Raw genomic sequence first — 21,748 nt, 5'->3', positions numbered from 1 at the left:
CTCTCATGAATAAATTAAATCTTAAAAAAAAAAAAAAAGAATGGCCGGTGCCCCTCTCATCTTCCCCTCTGTGTCCCACACAGCACAGGGGTGCACGGTGCTCGTGGGCTGGTATGTTCCAACCTATCTACAGCTTCAGCCACAGCCGGACTTAGGATAAGGCCAGCTGTCAGCTGTCCCTAAAACTAGAGCCCATCTCCAAGGAGCAAGTTCCAGGTCAGATTACTCAGCATTTAAAATCTCAGATCCCCGGGCCTCCCCTCCTCATGGGAGGGTGTGACCTGAAGTTCTAGATTGAGATACAGGCTGCCCCAGATAGGAAGAGCCCCACGGAGCCTGCAGCCACAGCTGGAAAGGAACACGGGGTCCCTAAAGCTCCATCAAGGTTATTATCTGAGTTCTTTTTCTGCCTAAATTTTTCTACTAATCTAAACTATAGATTAGTGCACAACTTCCATATCTGAGTTTTCTTTTTGCCCATATTTTTCTACTAATCTACACTGTTTGTTCCAAAATATGTTTCAAATCATCATGCATCACGGGCACCGTTTCCTTCCCAGACTACAGAAACCTGCACATAAAAGGGAGTCCAGATCACGGCCACTGCACGGACTTCACACCGGTGCTTCCAGCAACAGGTACTCACCCACATTGGTGATGTACAGTGGAAGCCAGAAGAGGAAAGTGTAGCTGACCAACTTCGCAAACAGCAAACACAGAGAGAACTCGATCACACCCTGAAAAAGAGCGAGCCAGTCTTTACCCCAAATGTGTACTCAGCAGGTTTACTTAAAGGTGCAACAGAATTATGAGTTACTCATTCCCCTAAGAACAGCTGGCACCTCTGGGCTTGTGGCACCGGCAGACGCTGCCGGCAGAGGACAGGATGCCGCCCAGGGAAGGGTGAGGACCGGCCCACGGCCACTCCGGCAGCACGTCCTCCCTTTGCAGATTGACACCCAAAGTCTTGATGTCAGATCAGAGTCCCTAAAAGTACGCACTGATTTGGTTCCCGCACCACGTTGCTCTGGAAACTTAGCGGCTAGAGTTCTCAGAGCATGCCTGGAGGGCCACCTGGTCACCGCGCACTTGGTCCTCTCTCCCCTCTTGCCAGAAACTGCTGCAAACAACGCAGCAGCCGACACGCACGGGACAGGCCTTCTGATGGGCCCACACCTGCGCCCGCAGCCTGCCTGCTCCCCACAAAGCAGAGTGCTGGGAAGACTCCAGGGAGAGATGTAGGTCGCAAAAGGGACGCCGGGGCCTGCCATCTGATGGCGACTGTGAGAGTCCTGTGTTCTACTTGAGCTCTACTTTTACAAAGATGTGGCCTCACGGGACAGCCATTCCAGATGTCATTGGGAGGTCTGGGTGAGAAACAGGGTGTGACACTAAGGGTCACGCTATGTGCGCACAGGAACACCCACCAAACTAGGCAGGGAACACAATTCTCAACGTGCGTGATTCTGGAATTACCCGTGTTAGTGTTTCACAGGGGCCAGGCCGGGATGAGCATGCGCGCAGGGCTGACGGCACGAGGACCATGCACCCGGAGCGGTGCCCACTGCTGTCCTGAGTGACCCCGTGTAATCCCCAGAAGAGTATTACACCAGTCACAGAGCCCCACTGCCCACGAGGCAACAGAGGCTCAGAGTGGCTGACACACTTGCCTGGGACACCCAGCGTGCCGGCGGCAGGGCCAGGTCACGATGCCACTTCAGTCTGCAGCGATGTGCACCCCACCTTCTGCCGAGCGGCGCAGGGCAAAGTTACTAGCTGTTATTAACAATTTTAAAAGTAGCTTTTGGGGATCCCTGGGTGGCTCAGCAGTTTATGGCCTGCCTTTGGCCCAGGGTGTGATCCCAGAGTCCCGGGATCGAGTCCTGCATCAGGCTCCCTGCATGGAGCCTGCCTCTCCCTCTGCCTGTGTCTCTGCCTCTCTCTCTGTGTCTCTAACGAATAAATAAAATATATATATATTTTTTAAGTAGCTTTTTATTTAAAAGCAGCCGGCCCACATCCTCAGTGACTCTGGGAGTCCCGGCCTGGCCTTCCACGTTCCCCATTGGCCGGACGCCCAGCTTCATCTGGGTGCTGCCAGTACTTTCTGTTCTCAAGCAGAAGTCTCCGGAGTGCTTTCATTTCTGTGATGTCATTCTAAGGTCCTGGGTGTACTGTTTGTGTTTCCAGCCTCACCCATTCGCCAAAGGGCCTCTGGGCCTGCGCTCCCTCTGCCCTTTCTCTGCCCTTTCTCTGTGAGGGCCCGCACCAGTGGGGCCACTCTCCTCATGTGAGAGATCTGCGGCAGCTCCTTGCATGTCCCACCCGAGGGCAGGAGCCCAGATGTTTCTAGGTGTGGTCTATGAGGCCAGCAACAGCACAGGCCTGGACATCCTACCCCACGGGGGCAGTGTGTGCGATCTCCCCTCTCCACCTGCTTCTGCCCTGGGCTCGGCCTTCATCGCCTGCCATGGCTCGCCGTGTTAGAACACATCTTCCACGTGTCCTTTGGGAGGCCCCCAGATTCTCTGAGGGAGCCTGTGAATTTAATACAAGAAAATCTAAAGCAACGAGAAATGTCACCACTGCCTGTGTAAAAACCTCTGGCTGGACCTCCTTCCCGCCCTGATCCCATACCAGCATGCCGGCCAGCAGGTGCTACGTGAGCCTGTTAGCCCGGAGCTGGGGCCCACTGCCCGACCACGGACCAGCACCCTCATCTTTACACCAGTGCACAAGTGCAGTCTGCAGACCATCGGCTTTGTGTGTCCAGGGGCCTCGGTCTTCTCCCTTGGCTCTGCATGCTCGCCCCCTTACTCCTCCTGTTGGCACCTACAGCTCACACAGACCAGCTCTGTTCTCCTACAAGCGCTTTAAAGGGTAGAGAAGATCGAGTGGCCGCTTGCACACCACAGAGCAGAACTCGGGACAGCACCTCCCAGGGGCTCACCCTCGGGGTCTTCAGGGGCCTGGGAGGGGGAGCACCGGGGAGAAGAGGGGGCCCGGGGCACAGGCTTGCTGCCTCCAGATGTTCCAGTTTTCTGAGTGGAAGTGTGAAGCCCTAGTTGTCTATGAACTTGGTGACCTTCTACATGGAGGCAACCGACTTTGAAAAATTGAAAGCAGTGTGAGGCAAACACAGCCTGCAGCCTTCCCCAGGCCCCAGCCCGCCTGTTGGCAACTTCTGGGTTATGCCGTAGAGTCCTAACCCGGGGATTATCTAACCACGGATTTCTTTTTTTAAGCTCGATCGTCCGCAGCGGGCACAAGGGCCCCTTTCTGAAACCCCTCCCAGGCAGGCGTACTCACGGGGATCTTCAAGGCTCCGGTGAAGCTGATGGCAGCCATGCCGCCCCCGCTGTCGGCGGGGAGGACGACGATGTGGTTCTGGTGGACGGGGTGCTTCCCGTCCGAAAGCAGCAAGCATTGCATCTCGGGGTCCTGGAGGCGAAGCCCATTGGAAAGAGGAAAGAGAGAGAAGGTGTTACCAGGGAGGGCGTCTGGCTGAGCAAGGCCAGAAGTCCCGAGGAGGACGCCGTGCCACTAGGTCTTCGGGGCATCCTGCGTGAGCTTCTCACCAGGTCTTTGCCTTCTAATCCCAAGCACCGAAGTGTCTTTAAGAAATACTAACTAAAAACATGCAAAATCCTTTGACCCAGCCATCTGGAAATCTATTTCTGAAAGATCAAGTGGAAAAATACCAAGAACCATAGGAAAAAACAAATACTTGCAGATTCATTACTTTCAAATGAATTGATACCTAAGTGTAGTTACCAATACACTATTTTAATGAGATATTCTATTTTTTAAATTTTAATTCCTGTATAGTTAACATATAGTTTCAGGTATACAATAAAGTGATTCGTCACATACATACAACGCCCGGTGCTCATCACAACAGGTGCACTCCTTATTAACCACCACCTATTTCCCCGATCTCCCTGCCCACCCCCCCTCTCCTGACCACCAGTGTGTTCTCTAGAGTTAAGAGTCTGTTTCTTGGTTTATCTCTTTTTTCCCCCTTTGCTCTTTTGTTTTCTTTAATTCCACATGGGTGAGGTCAATATGGTATTTTTCTTTCTCTATTTTGCTTAGCATGATACCCTCTAGTTCCATCCATGTTACTGCAGATGGCAAAATTTCATTCTTTTTTTGTGGTTGAATAATATTCCTACACACACACCTCACTTCTCCTTACTCTGTTCATCTACCAATGGATACTTGTGCTGCTTCCATACCTTGGCGACTGTAAATACTGTTATAAACATCAGGGTGCATGTATCCTTTTGAATTAGCACATTTGTGTTTTCTGGGGGTAAAGAGTAACGTGATTGCTATACTCTAAGGCAGCTCAATTTTTACCTTTCTGAGGACCCTCCATACTGTTCTCCAGAGCGGCTGCACCAGCTTGCACCCCCACCAATAGTGCAAGAGGGTTCCCCTTTCTCCACATCCTCACCAACACCTGTCGTTTCCTGTCTTGTTAATTTTAGCCGTTCTGACAGGTGTGAGGTGGCTTCTCATTGTGGTTTTGACTTGCATTTCCCTTATGATGAGTGATGTTGAACATCTTTGCACATGTCCTTTGGCCGTCTGGATGTTGGAGAAATGTCTGTTCATGTCTTCTGCCCAGTTTTTACTTAGATTGCTTTTTGGTATTGAAGTGTGTAAGCTCTTCATACATTTTGGATACTAACCCTTTACCAGATGTGTCATTTACAAATATTTTCTCCCATTCCATAGGTTGCCTTTCAGTTTTGTTGTTTCTTTCTCTGTCTGAAAGTTTTTTATTTTGAGAAGTCTTAATAATTTTTGTTCATTTTTGCTTTTATTTCCCTTGCTTCAGGAGACATATCTAGAAACACGCTGCTATGGCTGAAGTCAGAGACATTACTGCCTATGCTCTCCTCTAGGATTTCTATGGTTTCAGGTCTAGGACAGGTGTTTATAAACACTAAGCAGGCTCTCCAGTGGGTGGCATGCAACCAGATAAAGAGAAAACACAAAACAGATCCTGCTCAGTTAAGAGAAGAGCATCTCTAGCCCAGAGCAGGAATTGCATACAGAAACCCGCCTGGCCCTCTCTGGTTCTGTAAGGCCCTCCTGGGCCACTTGCTGGGCTGGTTGGGAAGCCCCAGATCCGGCCCTTCAGCTCTCTAAGCAAGCTTGATCTTTGTTGGAAAGGGCCTCCTGCCCACACCCACTCATCTTTATGCACAGGCTGGAGGGGTGGGGGGCTCCAGCTACCAAATTCCAGTCCTCTGCAGTGTCTGGAGGAGACAAAGGGAAAGTGGGAAGTCACGGTGGGTTTTCCAAAACAAACCAGGGGAACAACGCTGAGTCCTTACAGAGCCAGAGGCCCACTGGGTGGACCAGGTCATGGGATGCTGTGCATCAAGGACCCTATAGGATCTAAGAGCACCTGTGGGAGCCCTTGGTGGGGGGCAGGGCTTCTTCAGCCAGGGCGCCCCACTCCTGGGTGTAGGAGTCAGAGAGCAAAAAGGTTCCATCCACTACAACACAGACACACACACACACACACACACACACACACACACACACACAGGGCAGGGGGAGGGGAAGCATGTAATAATGCACTAACCTAAATGTGATAAGCCCATGCCACACACTGTGCTGCCTGCGGCTATGCTGTGCTGAAAGGTCCCCCCTAGAGATCTGTGGATTCCCACTGTGTGCCTTGGGGAATCACCTCTAGTATTTAAACATCCACTCAGTGCCCATTGTTTGTTGAGCCACAGCCAATCAAAAGATCCTCAGAGAAGCCAAGGATGGGCAATGACTCATGACTACAAAGTGACAAATTCTGACCATCCACAAGCCAATCATCATAAAGACCTGAAGGATGGAAGAGGGTCCTCCTGGCTCCATGAACGCCAGAGCCTCTTCCTCTTCCCTTATACTTGTTTCCTCACCCACTCCTTTCCTTATGCATTTCCTCATGAAGTTGTTCAGAGTCAGGCCTGGCACAGAAGCGGTGGCAATGAAGGGGCTGGCTGACACTGAACTCTGAGCCTAGGGGATCTGAGCTGGGTCATTCTGGGAAAGGGGACACCAGGATGTCCTGCCGAAATTGGAGGACTCCTTTCTGGTGACCCGGGAGCCACCTCCAGTGAATGAGCCCTTCCTGCCACGTGAGAGATACGGGACCCAAACCAGCTTGGTCATGGGCACGTCAAGGTCAGCCTGTGGTGTGGCCAGGCCTGAAGAAACAAGACTTGCCAGGGCCTGTCAATGTGTAACAGTCTCTCTGGTGATATGTTAGTCAATAGGCTTTTGCAGGACAGGAAGGGGAAGAGGGAAGTTACACTCAGAAGACAGAGCTGGCTGTACTGCTCGTGCTGGGCTGCAACACAGGGCCCGGGGTCTTGCCTCAAAGGAAAAGGTAAGTCTTCAGTAGCAATCGGGGGAGTTACAGCCATTTGGACATTGATTAACTCCTGATGCTGCGGATCCAGTATCTGCGTTCCTCTGAGGTTCCTGTGGGGAGTCCCAAGCCCTGCTGTGAGGGGCAGAGCCCTGAGGACAGAGTCTGTGCTGTGTAAGGAGAGTCTCTCCCTGTGCTTGGTCTCTCCAGCGTCCCAGGAGAAGGCAGCCATCAAGAAGTGGGCCTCACCCCAGGCCCCACCAGTGCCTGGATCTGGGACTTCTTTCCTCCAGAAAGAAACGTGTCCTGTTTAAGACACCCAGTCTAGGGTATTTTTGCCAAGACATCCAATTTTTTAAATGCAAACTCAACAGTGAGGAGAGAGTTGAGCGCATTCCAATTGAATCTCCCTAAATTCCAAGAACCAAGATGTACGAAACATCATTTTTCCCTTTCCTGTTGTATCAACCACCACAAGTAAGTTTCCTTGGGCAGAAAAGAAAAACAAAAGTAAGGAGTCCATTCGGTACACTTATCCTTTAGGCTATTTGACTTAGAAAAGCTTGTAATTTTAAGAAGTCAAACTAAATCCGAGATGCCCCTGTGGCTCAATGCGGCCTGTGAAGCAGAGCCCCATGAAATACTGCTCGGGAGTCTCCTGAAAGGGAAGGGGTGGCAGCGCTGCCTCAGTTTCCTTGTCTGGAATGTGGAAGTGGCAGGTTGGAGGCCTGGGAGATGACTATGTTACTCGCTGGGCCCACCTCCCATGCCCAGCCCTCCCTGTGCATCCTTTGAATCCCTCTGGCCCAGGTCGGTGCAGACCCCGGCCTCTCCTCCTCCACAGCTCTACCCAAGCCACCTGCTAAAGGACGGATCCCAAGACTGGGCCTGCACCAGAGCCTGCTTACCCCCTCCCTCTGGACTCCTCGACTTAGCTGCTGTGGGAAACTGCTGGTTTCCATCTGCACCCCACCCCTGCCCCCCAGAATGGGAGTCCATGGGAGCAAGGGACGCTGCCGCAGATGATCCGGGTGTGACCTGACCTGGGACCCTGAATACTGGAAACAGTCGTAGAATGAGTGCATCACTTTCAAAGTTGACTAGAAACTTAAAGTCCAGCTTGCAGCCCAAAGAAATCGCACGAGGCAGACTCAGACTGTGCAGAGGAACTCCGAGACTCAGGTTTGTCACGAGGCAGGGCTCTGATTTCTGCGCAGCAGCAGGGCTGGTCCAACTCACCAGAGACTTGTTCTTGTCCATGAAGATCTGCTTCTGCAGTCTGACTCTCTGCGTGCCGTTCTCACAACCCTTCGGCTGCGGGGAGACAAAAGGAGAATTTAGCAATCACTGATCCGACAGCCACAACCAACGGCACCGAAGTGAGGGTGCTCTGTGCTGTCCTCGCAAAACAGCTGCCGAGGGCAAGTAAGACACACAATTAAAATAAAACAAAGGGCTGAGGGGCCCGGGTGGCTCAGTCGGTTAAGTGTCCGACTCTTGGTTTTGGCTCAGGTCATGATCTCAGGGTTGTAGGATTGAGCCCCACGTAGGGCTCTGCGCTCAACAAGGAGTCCACTGTAGAGCCCCTCTCCCTTGCCCCTCCCGCTCCTGCTCTCTCTCTCTCTCTCAAATAAATAAAAATACATAAAACAAAGGGCTAACTGGAGGCTCTAGACCCTCAGATCAAGGATGTTTAAAGAAGATCCTTCCTGGAAGAATGATCCAAGATTGAGGTGAAAGGACTTATGAAGCCGCTAATCGTGGCAACTTCACTTTCATGTCTTCATGAACTTCACCTTCATGGCTTTGACATTTTTGAATGACCCTGAAAGGAAAGGCCTGTAGAAATAATATCGGGCCATATTTTTCTCCAACCTCCTGGGTCAGCAGGTGGATCAGAAGGCAGATTGTGTGCGTGCAGGGGACGCGTGGACGTCTCTGAGTGCGGCCGCTGGGCCGGCTGTTAGGGTTAATTCACAGCACAGCTAAACACTAATCCGTTTTAAGTTTTGAAACTGAAATTCATGCTCATGGCAGGAAAATAGCTTTTAAACTACTATAAAATATCAACTATGTTTTTTTTTTTTAAACGTGGACTGTAACCTTCCTGAAGGCAGTGTTTTTTTTCTTTTTAAAAAATTTTTATTTATTTATGATAGTCACACAGAGAGAGAGAGAGAGAGAGAGGCAGAGACACAGGCAGAGGGAGAAGCAGGCTCCATGCACCAGGAGCCCGACGTGGGATTTGATTCCGGGTCTCCAGGATCGCGCCCTGGGCCAAAGGCAGGTGCTAAACCAGCTGCGCCACCCAGGGATCCCAAGGCAGTGCATTTTCAAAACTGATTCTTCATTTATTTTTTTGAAGAAGGTGCCAGAACCCTTCTTTTCAAATTAATTTTGCTCAAAAGCTCCAAGTGTGAACAAATGGACCAAAACCTCTCCTCCTGCATCATGGCAGGTGCTGTTTGGGGAGCGGCGGCCTGCGGGGAGAGCAAGAGGAGGTCCTGCCCTGGGGCTGCCCTGAGTGGGGAGACCAGCAGAGAGGGGCAAATGAACTTTATGCAGGGAAAAATGGGGAGCTGTGGGGAGGGTGTCAAGTCAGTGACATGCCCTGACTCCTGTTTCAAGAAAGTCTGCCCAGGAGGAGCAAAGGTCAACTGCCTGGGGAGGCTCAGAGGAGAGACTCGGTGCCCCGGGCCCCAGTGGTGGAGGGAACATCCCGCGTGGTGAGGAGGACACTCTGGGTTTGGCCTGCCCACAGTGAGGACAGGGGATTCCCGAATGAGAAGGAATGCTGGGGCTCAGCAAGTCTATGGGGTAGAGAGAGATTATTCCAGTTGTGACTTGTCTGAGACCCTGTGGGGATGGCAGGCGTACAGCGGCATGAGTGACGGGGAGCTCAGCGTGGAGGCCCTGCTGGGACTCCACACAGGGAGGTGCTGGCCACCAGGGCCTCCGTAGATCTCTGCAGGGAGGGTGTGGATGGGTGCTAGGGCATCTGGGGGTCTGGCAGAGATGTGGGGCCAGCAAAGCACTCAGTGTGGCCACGGCTGGACTGTCATGGGAGGCCTGGGACAGCTTGGCATCTGCAGGCCTGAGAAAGGGGGCACTTCATGGGAGAGGGAAAAATCACATCTGAGTGGGAAAAATTGGAGAGGGACACAAACCATGAGAGACTCTTAAGTCTGGGAAACAAAGGGTTGTGGAAGGGGAGGTGGGTGGGGGGATAGGGTGACTGGGTGATGGGCACTGAGGGGGGCACTTGTTGGGATGAGCACTGGGGGTCATACTATGTGGCAAATCGAATTTAAATAAAAAAAATCACATCAGCACCAGCAACAGGCCAAGTGGGACAGGGCCAGAGGCTGACTACATGTGGCCAGATGATGTTGCTGGGCCTGTGATGGTCTGTTTTTTGTTTTTTTAAAGATTTTATTTATTTATTTGATAGAGACAGAGAGTGCATCAGTAGGTGGAGGGGCAGAGAGAGAGGGAGAAGCAGATGCCCTGCTGAGCAGGGAGCCCATCCCAGGACCCCAGGATCATGACTTGAGCTCACCAACGGAGCCCCCAGGTGCCCTATGGCCGGCTGTTTGGGTGGGACAGTGCAGGCCTGAGGAAAGGAGAGAAGCCCTGCCAGTGCAGTGAGGGAGGGGATGCCCCAGGGGTCTGCTCTAAGGCAAGCGGGGAACCGGGCAGGAGCGAGGGCCACGCAGGTTTCATCCAAGGTGGGGACGCCAGCTGCTGGGAGCAACGCAGGGAAGAGGGAGCGTGGAGACGCAGGAGCAGGTGGACGAAGGAGCAAGTTCCTCGCGGCCACAACAGGGCAGGCCCGGCCTCACGTCAGCCTTCTGGGGACACCGCCACCCAGACTGCACCCCGTTCCCGCTGTGGTCACGATGGGCCCTTCTCCAGCACTGCCTGTATTGTGAGGGCAGGCCCCATGCCCACACTTGTCACCCACAGACACCGCACAGACTGGACCAGGCTGGTGACAGTCCTCAGACACCGGCCGACGGCACACTGTCCCAGAGGACACGAGGAGCCGAGGGGGTCCTTACCGCCACCAGGGAGGAGGAGCAGGCGATGTCCTTCGGATCTGAAACATCAAAGGGGGACAGCGGTGAACCCAGGCCCGGGCGTGTCCACCACCCAAGACATTAAAACGAGACCCATCTGATACTTGACTAAGTGAGCAAGGGTTTCAGGAAAAGACGATGCCCGCGGCAGCACCCTGCCACGCACCCCGCACGCCCCTCCTTCAGTCCCCGGGACACACGCTGGGTGAAGGGAGCCCCGGCAAAGGCAGACCATCGTGCGTGTGTAAAGGGCTTTGCACTATGGGAAAGATTTCACACGGGACAAGTACAAATGCGCAGAGGGTGTGTACACGACGATGACGAGCCACAGGAGGTACGTTTAAGGGCAAGGGTGCTCTGAGCTGCACTGGGTTCTCTCTGGTCGCAGACACCCATGCACGGGAGCCCGGGCTCCAGCAGGCCGGGGAGCCCCAAGGCTACAGGGACGCCTCCTACTGTGAGGCCAGCCAGTGGCGCTGCCGCCAGGGGGGTCGCTGCGAGCACAGGGCAGCGCTTGTCAAGGCCGCGTGCACAGAGAAGCCCCTCCTGACCATGGCTGCGGGGAGACGGGTGCATGGTGGGGGAAGGGGGCTCCCCAGAGAGTGCGACATCGGAGCAGAGAGGCCTACTTGGGGGTCCCCCTGCTGAGAGGTACGGGGTGGACGAGGCAAGTCTGGTCTGCACGCCAGAGTGAGGGGGCCACGAGCCCCGTTGACTTCCTCATGGCTCCTTTTGGGGGACCCTATCAGGGGCTCTGGGGTCCCAGGCAGGAAAGAGAAGGGCCTGGAACACAGGGGTGCATCCGCCTCTTCTCCCCTAGATGCTCGGGCCCAGGAGGGAAGGCGAGGAGGCTGGGGGCTGCGGCAGACGCAGAGCGAGGGAGTGAGGAGAGGCTGCGGTTAGGGGCCAGTGCGTGTCCCACCAGCAGCGGCCAGTCGCCCACTTTCCACCGTGTGGCAGGGGGAGGCTCGCACGGGGGAAAGATGGTGGCTGAGAAGTCACGGATGGGTGGTATTTCTCAGATGCTTTTTTTTTTTTTTTTTTTTTTTAATTTTTATTTATTTATGATAGTCACACAGAGAGAAAGAGAGAGAGGCAGAGACACAGGCAGAGGGAGAAGCAGGCTCCATGCACCGGGAGCCCGATGTGGGATTCGATCCCGGGTCTCCAGGATCGTGCCCTGGGCCAAAGGCAGGCGCTAAACCGCTGCGCCACCCAGGGATCCCGTCTCAGATGCTTTTTAAGAAAAGAGTTCCCACGGCCCCAGAGAATACTGTTCAAGTACCTGGGCTCTAGGGAACCCAGGCTGGAGAAGCAGACTTCAGGAGAACCCACGCTCCCCCCGCAGGAAGACGGCTTTCAAACACATGTCGTCTCTGTGAGAAGAGACAGTGTTTATAACCCATAAAGTTTGTTTTTTAAAAATTATCACCTAAGTGAAAATTTTTTTTTAATTGAATCCATAAGAACACATCCCACGGACCCAGGGGTCCATGGCCAAAGTCTGAATGGGTGACCAGGCACCTGGTTACGCCCCAGCTTCAGCACTTCCTGTGTGACCTACAGCCCCGAGCCTGGAGACTTTGCCCTGGAAATCCACGAGATAACACCGCACTGAGCCTGGCACAGCGTCTGGGACACGGAAGCACTTGCTACGTGCTGGCCGCCTCCCCCCACGAGAATGTCCTCGCGAGGACGTGGAAGAAGGGCCACAGGGCACGTGCTCCCTGATTACTCGGAGAGTCTGAAAGGTGTGTGAACTCCAGTGCAAATAACAAGTAAACCTCAGATCTTAATACAAGAGGGTAGATGCCAACACTCGTGGGAGCACACAGTGGAGATGGGCTCAGAGGAAGACCCCCGGTGGGAAGGCAGAGAAATGCCAGGGTCAGGTGCCCATGAGCCCCATGAGCCTGGCGCTGGGGAGCAGCCCCTGCAGAAGCCAGGGGAGGAGAGCAAGTAGCCAAGGGTGGGGGGAATAGGGACCGCTGATCCCAGGACACGAGCCGTCCAAGGCAGCGCCGGGGGACGCTTGGTGAGGGCAGGGGCCAGGTGACGAGAAAAACCTGGTGGCCCTGGGCTCTGGAGGGACCTGCATGCATTGAGACACCTGCCCCAGACCGCGAAAAGTGGGAGGAGAAGGTCAGGGGTGGGGGGCCGGGAAGGAGGGAGGAGGCACTGCAGGTGGTGCCCTGAAGGGGGACAGGGGAGCCACTGAGGATCTCGTGTCACCTGGAGCGTCCGTACTACCAATGGCCAGACATACAGACTCTCGGCACAAATCCACCCGCAGCCCCGGGAATGTGACTGGGGGTGGGGGTGGTGGGGGGAAGGGGAGACAAGCTCCGAGTCCAGGCCTCACCTCACAACACCCGCCCCGCCCACGGGGCCCCCAGTCTCCCACCAGGGTCAGCACCCTGCCTTTCCCCGCAGGTCAAGGGGAACCCACGGAGCAGAGGCGCAGCGCGGGTGTGCAGGTGCGCATCTGTCCCCCACGCAGTAACAGCGGCCTCCCGGGACAGCCTCCCACGTGCGGTCCCCTGGCCTCAAGGCCTGCTGGGCGGGGGAAGCTGAGGGATGGTGCTTCTGCCCCACAGTGACCGGGGCCGAGAGGCAGCGCTCCAGGGTCCCTGTGGGAACTGGACGGGGACCCCAACAAGACAGGGTGGGAAGGCAGCTCCAGGAGACCCTGGGGGGACCCTCCGCCGTGGCCCACCCCGTCGGAAGCCACAGGAGTGGGGCAGCTCGGTGGGAAGGAGGCTCTCGTTCGATCACAGAAGACGAACCGCAGCTTCCTTGTTCCTGGGAGCCGAGCCCTGAGCGGAGGACGAGGCCCTGCCCGGGAAACCAAGCTGACGGGTCTCGGTGCTCAGATCCCGGCCCGGCCGGCAAACAAGCTCACGTCTGTCTCCTGCCACACACCCCATCCCTCACCGCATTTCCTCTTTCTCCCATAACCAATCATCGGTAGAGGAAGAGAAGAAAAGGTACCGTGGATTCTCGACCCGGGGCAGGACACACCTGGGGCCCCCTGCACACGAGCAAAGAGGCGAGCATTGTTCTCCAGGTGACTAATGCCTAAGGGACACGCTGAGCGCCCTGGTGCCAGGAAGCCAGCCTAGAGAACAGGTGCCACCAGGGACCTTGCCTGGAACTCTGGGCCACCCCGGCCCTGCTGACGTGCCACAGCTGGCTATGGTGGTAAGTGGGCTCAACGGTCCCAGCCGTCTCATAGCTCACCTCACAGATGGCCCCCGGAGGACATGGTGACAGTGGGGTGAGCAGCCCTACCCCTCCCTGCTCGCCCTAGTGGACCATGGCCTCCCCTCACAGACGGAGGCTGGCCCGCAGCCTCACATCTGCACGGGTAGACAGCGGTCACTTTAAAATGGAAAGGTCTGCTTCAGCAACAGGGAAAGAGAAGCGAGAAGAGGAGTCAAACAGTCCTTAACGTCCTGGACGAAGCTGGCAGCTCGGAGCACAAAGCTGAAGCTGCCATGAATGCCCGGCACGGATGGCGTAACTGGGCTCCTGGGCATCCCGACCCGGGAGGGAACAGTAGGGAGCCGTCTAGCACTGTGTGGTGTTATTTTGCTTTTAGCCAAATTAAGGAAGCAAATGCCCAATACAACTCCTCAGAGCAGCTCACGGGATTAGAAGAGCAGAGCAGTGCTGGCTTGGGGTAATTGCCAGGAATCTCTGTCCTGCCAGATTTCTATTCTGAAAGTTAATGTCCAATCCAATTAAGTCACAAGTTTGGTATTGAGTCTAGAACGGAACAAAGAATCTGATTTTCTGGTAGCACGCTCCCCACCTGCTCAGGATATACGGTCTTGAGTCATGCAATGATTTTATCATGTTGTCTCAGACCTATCTATCAGAAGGCAAACAAGCTGGTGAGATATGAGTTTGTGGGAGCGAGACGGGTGAGCAGGTGCAGCCATGTGGGCTGGGCGCTGCACCCCTGGGGGTGAGCGACGTGGCAGGTCTCGGGGAGACGTGACACTCCCAGCACAAGGCAAACCGTGCACACCTGAGACAACAGAAAAGCCGGCAACACCAGGGGAGAAACAGCTCATGGGAGAAGTCTACACCTGAAGAAGGACGCCTACCTGGCAAGGGGAGAGCCAGGGCGACCCTGGGCCCGCACTGGACGAATGTGGCCCATTCTCTTAGCAACTTGCCCCCCGAACCTCTCCTGGGGCGTCCTCCCCAAGGCCGCGTGTACTTACGTTCGATGAGAAACAGAAAGCACACTATCCCCATGGCTGCCACGATGGCCCCGGGAACGATGAAGGACAGGCCCCAGCATGTGGACACCCAGTAGCCAGCAATCAAGGAGCCCAGGATGTTGCCCACCGAGGTGTGGGAATTCCAGACCCCCATAATCAAGCCTCGCCTGTAACACAACACAAGATGGCAAAGGACATTGAGAAGCTTCAGTGGGTCGGCAGGTGTAGGATGGACGGTGCCCAGGATGTGTAAGAGGTGACCTGGAAATCGGCAGGAGTGTGGATGCCGCTCCCGCAAGGCGTTTTTATTTTACCCCAGGCTGAATAACCGCACCTCTCTCCCAGGGCTTGGTGACTTCACGCTTACAGAGAGGAAAGAAACCTTTCCCTGAACGTCGTGGAAGGCCCCAGCTTTAAATTCGTGCTTCCATAATCCAATCATTTGAGGAAATATCTCATTATCAGGACCCACCCGATGAATGAATTGGGAGAACCTGAATGAGGTTCGGGTGATCAGTTCAGGTCAGCCATGCAGAAGGACAGACTCGCCCCAATCATGACACGGTGGGGGGTGCCTCTCTGGGGAGGAAGGCCCAAGTTCCACAAGTTTCAATCACCTTCCTTCACAAAATAGTGAAAGTGACTTCTTCTGCAGGATGTCTAAAGAATAACTAAAAAGAAGGTGATCTGGATTTCAAAAATAGGGCACCTGGGTGGCTCAGTCAGTTAAAGCGTCTGCCTTCAGTTCAGGTCATGAGATCAAGTCCCCACGTCGGGCTCCCTGCTCAGTGGAAAGTCTGCTTCTCCCTCTGCCCTTCCCTCCTGCTTGTGATCTCTCTCTCTCAAATAAATGAAATCTTAAAAACAAAAACAAAAACCTCAAAAAATAAATGCTACTGGGAGTGGAGCCACCTCTGCTCACCTTCCTTTTCCAAACCAGTTGCTGAGGCAGGTGACGACGCTGGGCCAGCCGGTGGTCTGCACCAGTCCGTTGATGATCTGTGACAGAGGGGAAAGAGGGCTCACCGCTGGCGGAAGAGGGTGTGTGAGCCCCGTCTTCAGGCCAGGCTCCCAAAAGCTCACTCGTCTCTGTTCCTTGCAAGTTTGGGAGCACAGCTGGGACTCCCACTACAAGGCAGCACACACGCTCTGATGTGAGCCTCAACAGCCAAAGATGAGTTTTAAACTACACACACGAGTGTGTGCATGTGTGTGTAATTACAAAAGTAACCGAGTCCAGTGAAACTCGCAGACCACACGTTTCACTTGTATCCTGACCCCCTGTAGGGGGACCGGATGGACCCCGTGCCCAGGGAAAGCATTTCTCCACTTTCCAAGAGTATTCTGAGCTTAGGCTCTAAGTACAGGGGTCAGGAAGGGCAGCAGGTTGGCTTCAGTCTCAGGAGCGGGGACGGCCAGCTCAGGATGACACAGGAGACCAGGTCCACCAGGGAACCCCCTCCCACTCGGGAGTCGGGGGGCTGCAGGTCTGGCCCCGGGCTTCAGCCCGGCCTGCCTTCCCTCCAGGAACACGCCGGGACTCCGGCGAACTGTTCATTCCTTCCCTCTAATTTTCCATTTTATTACAAAGTGTGAATCACTGTTGTAATTAAAACAGCCAAACTTTTTCAAGTCCTGTGGCGACATTTTAAAAAGCAAATTACACAGGATTTGCTTTGATGATCTCGGTGCACCCCCCAGGCTATGTGGAGAGCCTCAGAGGCCGAGTCAGTACGTCTTGCACTTGTAGCTGGTACCTCCCCGGGGGCGTGCGGAGCCAGGGCTGCAGGAAGGACGGGGCCCAGCTGGACGGACAGAGCCTCACGGCCTGGCCTCTACTCCCCTCGGAGCCCCGGGAGGCTCTCTCCTTTCCTCCCCGCTGACCACCTGCAGGCGCGTCATCCTGCCAGCAGCTGCAGAGTCCTCCCTCCCTCCTACCCCCGCCACACCTCGAGTCCCCACAACGCGAGAGGTCAAATGCATCATAGGACACCACATCCCAAAGTCTTCCACACAGAGGCGGAAGGGCTCCCCACGCTGGGGTGCTGATGGGGGGCGGAGGTTCTTGAAGAGGCAAACTCCTGGGATGAAGGGGGCCTCAGAGCTCCTGCCAGGACGGAGTGGAACAGAAGTGGCACTTCCTATGGAGTGCAGACGGCAGACAGGACACGCTGCTGCCCCCACCCTGCAGCTTCCTCCCGTGGCAGGGGTGGGACCTGCAGCACAAACACCCAGTTGGATTCATCACAGAAACCCTGTCCACGGGGAGCCACGGACCCGGCCCTTACCTGAGTTACCACGTAGAATCCAAAACTGTGGATATTGTAGAAATAGCCCAACCCAAACAGGGCAGTGAAAGCGCCACTGGCCAGCATCCCAAACGTGAGATAATACCGAATGGGCAGGCGTTCCCCTATGATGCCGCTGGGGACGGAGAAAAAAGAAGCCAACGTGAGAAACGAGGAGACCAACACACCCCTGATGTGAAGGGCCCATGATCTCTCCGGATGTTTCCACGCTGTTCTTGGAGTTTCCAGAATTCGAATGCACTACAGTTTCTAGGAAGATTTCATCACAACTGTCTCCAGTAGAGCACTTATTAACCAGAAATTGGCAACGGGCAACATCTTTTAAGACTTTATTGCTGGTAAGAGCCACTGACTGTCCATAATAAACCTCAAACACTGTGACCTGCCTGTGATGGCTGGCAATTAAGATCACCAAAATCTTGGGGCGCCTGGGTGACTCAGTGAGTTGAGCGTCTGACTCTTGGTTTTGGCTCAGGTCATGGGCTCAGGGGTGTGAGACTGAGCCCTTGAGTCTGGCTTCCTGCTTGGTGGGGAGTCGGCTTGTGCCCCCACCTTTCCGCTCTGCCCTGTTCTGTGAAATGGATAAATAAAATCTTAAAAAAAAAAAAAGAACCCACAAACTTGTCCCACTAGTTAATCCTGCTTTTATACAAACAACGTCCAATAAGTGTGCCTAGTGCTTAAAAATGTTGATTTTCAGCCTGCAGACACGTGATCATGAAAAGGCCCTAGAGCGGTCACGGGGTCACCTGCGGTCATACGCCAGGCTGGATGGGTCTGCCAGCCGCCCTCCTGCTGCCACCACTGTGACCTGGTTTGAAGACCGTTTTTCTCTAATGTGAGGGCTGACACAGGGGGCTGCTATGCTCCTGTCCCCAGAAATGTCACTCGACGATGAGCTGGCCTCATGGGTAATTCCTTCCCGGAGCTGTCAGGGCGCTCGGATGAGACCAAAGTGGGCTAAGGGCCTGGTCCATGGTGGCTGCTCAATACGGCACACCTCATGCCACACAGAGTAGATGCCTGGCTGCCTGAGGAGTGTCACCATGGAGCAACTTGTCATTGTCACTTAGGAAGTGAACAAAACCCAGAATAATCACAAGTGATTGTGAGCCTTTTATAGTCATTGAAAACTGCTGATCTCCTTTCCTTCCACGTAACCATTCTGGGAGTCAAATAAATATGAAGCGTAATGACACCTGCCTGCCCGGTACTCTGGGAAGTATCCCCCAAATTCTGTCTTTCATCTCAAGAACCAATACATCCACCAGCTTTCCCTTCTGAAGTCCCTAAATAAGGAAGCTCTATCTAGCACCACGCAGATGACTAAAGCGGAGGAAGTAATTTAAAATTAGAAAGAACATTCAGGTCATGTTTTAAGTTGGGTAGAAACTTAACAGGACAGACTCAGGAGCACTCTAGAGCCAAACAAGTGATCCAGTTCAACTTGCTGGCATCAGGGAAGAGAAAACGTGTCTCAGAGGGGCAGGCTGACCTGCCTGATGTCACAGGACAGAGCTTGTGCCCCTGGCCAGGGCTGACAAATGTTCTGCAGTTTTGCTATAGGATATAATGGGCCCACGTTTAGTCTTTACTTCAAAGTTTTTGAAGGAAACGCCTAATGGGATGGACGCCATTCCACCTTACATACGATTCACGCGGAGACAAAAGGTCGTGCCGCACCTGCTGGGCTGCTGGGAAGGCGTCCACTGTACACCGAGAGACAATTTTATAATACCCCTCCTGAGCGAGCTGCATGACAAATTACCTTTGTCAAGAAAAAGGCAACAATAAAACCACCTTATTTAAAAGCTTTTTAACCTCAACACTCCCAATACGTTGCATGGGGGTCATTCTCTGTGGTGAGGGGCTGTCCTGTGCTGGAGCACGCTCAGTGGCCCTGATCTCTGCCCGCTAGAAGCCAGAAGCACCCCGTTCTGTTGTGACAACCAACCACGCTTCCAGCTACTGCTCAACATTGCCTAGGGGACAAACTCCCAGCTGAGAACCACACGTAAATACTATTTTCTAGTAACTGAGAAAAACACCTTCCAACCTTTGGGTCTTTTTATCCTATAAGGTTACTGGTGTCCTGTAAGACTGTAGCCTTTGGGGTGTAAAGGTCTGACCTCAAGATGGAATATGGTGGCTAGCTGCCTGGTTGCAACTCCTGCCCTATGAAGCCTGATGCTTACACTGCCTCCTCCTCAGCTGGGCTTGTGTTCTGTTGTGTGCCACACAAAGCAGGCTTCCGAATCCATCCTTATTCATTCGTTCAAACACGTTCTGCAGCACTACACAAACACAATAAAGCAAAGGGCATCCACTCCCTCAACAGAAACTGCCTGGGGGGGCACCAACCACCCACCAGCTGCCCTGAGCTGGGGTGGGGGGCAGGTCTAGATGATGCCACACTCTGGGTGGATTATCAGGGAAGGAATGAACCACTTACAGGGACCCCCAAGATATTCAAAGTTCTGTAGATCTCTCGGTTTCCTACAAAAGCTTCTTTTGAACCAGCCAGTCACGTGTGCCATTCCCACCTTCCTAGGTCAATTCAGAATGGGGTAATGATCACGTGTAGAGATGCTGGGAACACTCCATGGGCCGGCTCTGTTCTGAGAATCCTATGTGTATTAGCTCATTTAGTACTCACCATAAACCTGTGAATTAGCTACCATTCTCCCCATTTCACAAATAGGAAACTGAGGCCCACAGAAGGTCAGTAATTTGCCCAAAGCCTTGTGAGCTGGTGCTAGAGTTGGGATTCACTCCCAGCAGCATGCTTCTGGGGTCCACGCCCCAAGTACACGTAGGGCGGTGAGGCGCTCCGTTGAGCCAAGCTGGGCACCCCGGGGCCATCCCCAGCGCACACTGTATAAACAGCTCTGACACTGGCGATCTGGGAGTGTGAACAGACCGCAGCCCCAGAGGCCAGAGGTGAGGATGCGCTCTGTAGAGCATCCTTGGGAGCTGCCAGCATCCTGTCTCTGGTGACCACATCGCGGCAGGGTTCACGGTGCATCTGAAAGCCCACGGCCCTAAGCACCGTCCATGCACAGTCCGCCCTGATCAGCACAATACCTGGGATGCCTCAGTGCGTAGCTTTGGGGTCATGCCTTGACCACCAGAGCAGTCTGCACACGCCGGCTTTCCCTTTGCCCTTGTCTCTGAGAAGAAACGGGAAGGGAAGCAACCTGCGGACACGTTCTGCACCGAACAGACAGGAACCAGCAAGAGAACCCAAGTGGACCTACCTCAGGTACATGCCAATGGCATATGCGCACAGGAACGAGTAATCCAGGGCCCCGAGCAGCTGCTGGTAGTTATCCTGGTCTACATGGGAAACAAATCAACAGGAAGCGGTGAGTACTGTTTACTTTTCACTCAATCCTGGTTTATGTTCTGGGCCAGGACCATAAAACACAAACACGCGCCCTGTACAGTTGGGCGGTGTGCTCAGGAGGAGGATGGGGTCGTTTCAAGCACAGGAAACGTAGCGGAACATCTTCTGGTTGGCTTCTTGACAAAGGGAAAGAAAGTTGCCACATTTTCAAATACTAAATAAACACTATCTGGGTCAGAGGAAATCCCCACGGCTCACAGGCGGCCTGTGGTGTGTTCAGTTGGCCTCCGGCGTGAGGCTGGCTCCTCCTCTGCAGCCCCTGCCCTGTGCCTCTTGGGGTCCCCCTTCTGTCCACCACGGTGGATGCCCTGCAAACCCTCTCTCAGCTCCAACCCTCTCTCAGCTTCGACACGGACAAAACACAAGGTCTCTTCAGCAGATCTCCCAGGATGAGAATCTGTCAGGTGGCGGCGCAGATGCCACAGACACAGCAGCTGTGGAAGGAGGGCCACTTGACAGGCAACGGCTGTCCCGGGAGAGGCGGTCACACTGGAGCACGTGGTTACTGCAGCTCGGATGGGCCAGGCTGGGAGTCCGGCAGGGCCCCAGCTCTCTGCACACCCCCACCCAGCCGTGGAGGAGCCGGGGGATGGACGCTTCTGGAATCGAGTGCTCCAGGTGGTGGGGAGGATGGAGAACTCACCAAACGGGGCCCAGCTGCAGTCCGTCTCATTGTCTGCTGGCCGGTGGGAGGGGGTGCCACTGGCTTTCTGGCTCTGGCTTTTGAATTCGACCTCCTCCCCGTGCAGGGCAGTGCAGTACCTGTGGAGCTCGCCCTGGGACACCCGCGGGTGTCAGAGGCCAGACAGAGAAAGGGGACTCAGGTGAGGCTCGGCGGGCTCGCAGCAGAAAGCCCTCCTAGGGCAACCACGTCCTGGGGTGTGAGGCCCCTCCTGCAGGACCTGCAGAGTGCCCCCGGGACTGAGGCTTGTCAGACCCTCTGCGACACACACACACACACACACACACACACACGGCCCCAAAGATGGTGGCTCTGAGCAGCCACACAGCTGGAAACTGCCTGCCGCTGTCCTGGCACCACCTGCCCACGGTGAAGAATGGTGCCATCCTGCTAGATTCAGACAAGCAAACACTGCCCAGCAAAGCAAGAGAACAAGCCACAGGTCCACGCGACGGTGAGGACCAGTCTCCCCACAACAGAAGCGAAGAGTGCCAATGGCTGGACTCCTATGACCCCGGAGAACAGGCATGGAACCCTCGGTGGCGCTAGTGGGACCAGGAGTCACCTGAAGGAGCACAGTGATGGGGGACAGGGCACACGGGCGCCGGAGCTGGAAGGGAGCCTGACCTTAGGCAAGGTGACGACTTCCAGAGTG

At 54.5% G+C, this 21,748-nt stretch overlaps 1 protein-coding gene across 6 annotated transcripts in view; it reads right to left on the bottom strand.

The window, feature by feature from the left end:
* Positions 1–21,748, bottom strand: part of SLC37A1 (solute carrier family 37 member 1) — a 75,378-nt gene that overhangs the window by 19,974 nt on the left and 33,656 nt on the right. For all 6 annotated transcript variants that reach the window (XM_072807087.1, XM_072807084.1, XM_072807085.1 and 3 more), the window contains exons 4-12: positions 21,055–21,187; positions 20,263–20,341; positions 16,985–17,120; positions 15,619–15,695; positions 14,697–14,863; positions 10,447–10,484; positions 7,625–7,699; positions 3,310–3,441; positions 647–737 (exon numbers count right to left, since the gene is read on the bottom strand). In XM_072807087.1, coding sequence (XP_072663188.1) covers positions 647–737; positions 3,310–3,441; positions 7,625–7,699; positions 10,447–10,484; positions 14,697–14,863; positions 15,619–15,695; positions 16,985–17,120; positions 20,263–20,341; positions 21,055–21,187 — 928 coding nt within the window. The remainder of the gene's footprint in view (positions 1–646; positions 738–3,309; positions 3,442–7,624; positions 7,700–10,446; positions 10,485–14,696; positions 14,864–15,618; positions 15,696–16,984; positions 17,121–20,262; positions 20,342–21,054; positions 21,188–21,748) is intronic.

Source organism: Canis lupus, chromosome 30 (assembly GCF_048164855.1).
Source record: "Canis lupus baileyi chromosome 30, mCanLup2.hap1, whole genome shotgun sequence".
Lineage (NCBI taxonomy): Eukaryota > Metazoa > Chordata > Mammalia > Carnivora > Canidae > Canis > Canis lupus.
Note: the sequence above shows the minus strand (reverse complement) of the source record. Positions and strands in the feature narration are given on the sequence as shown.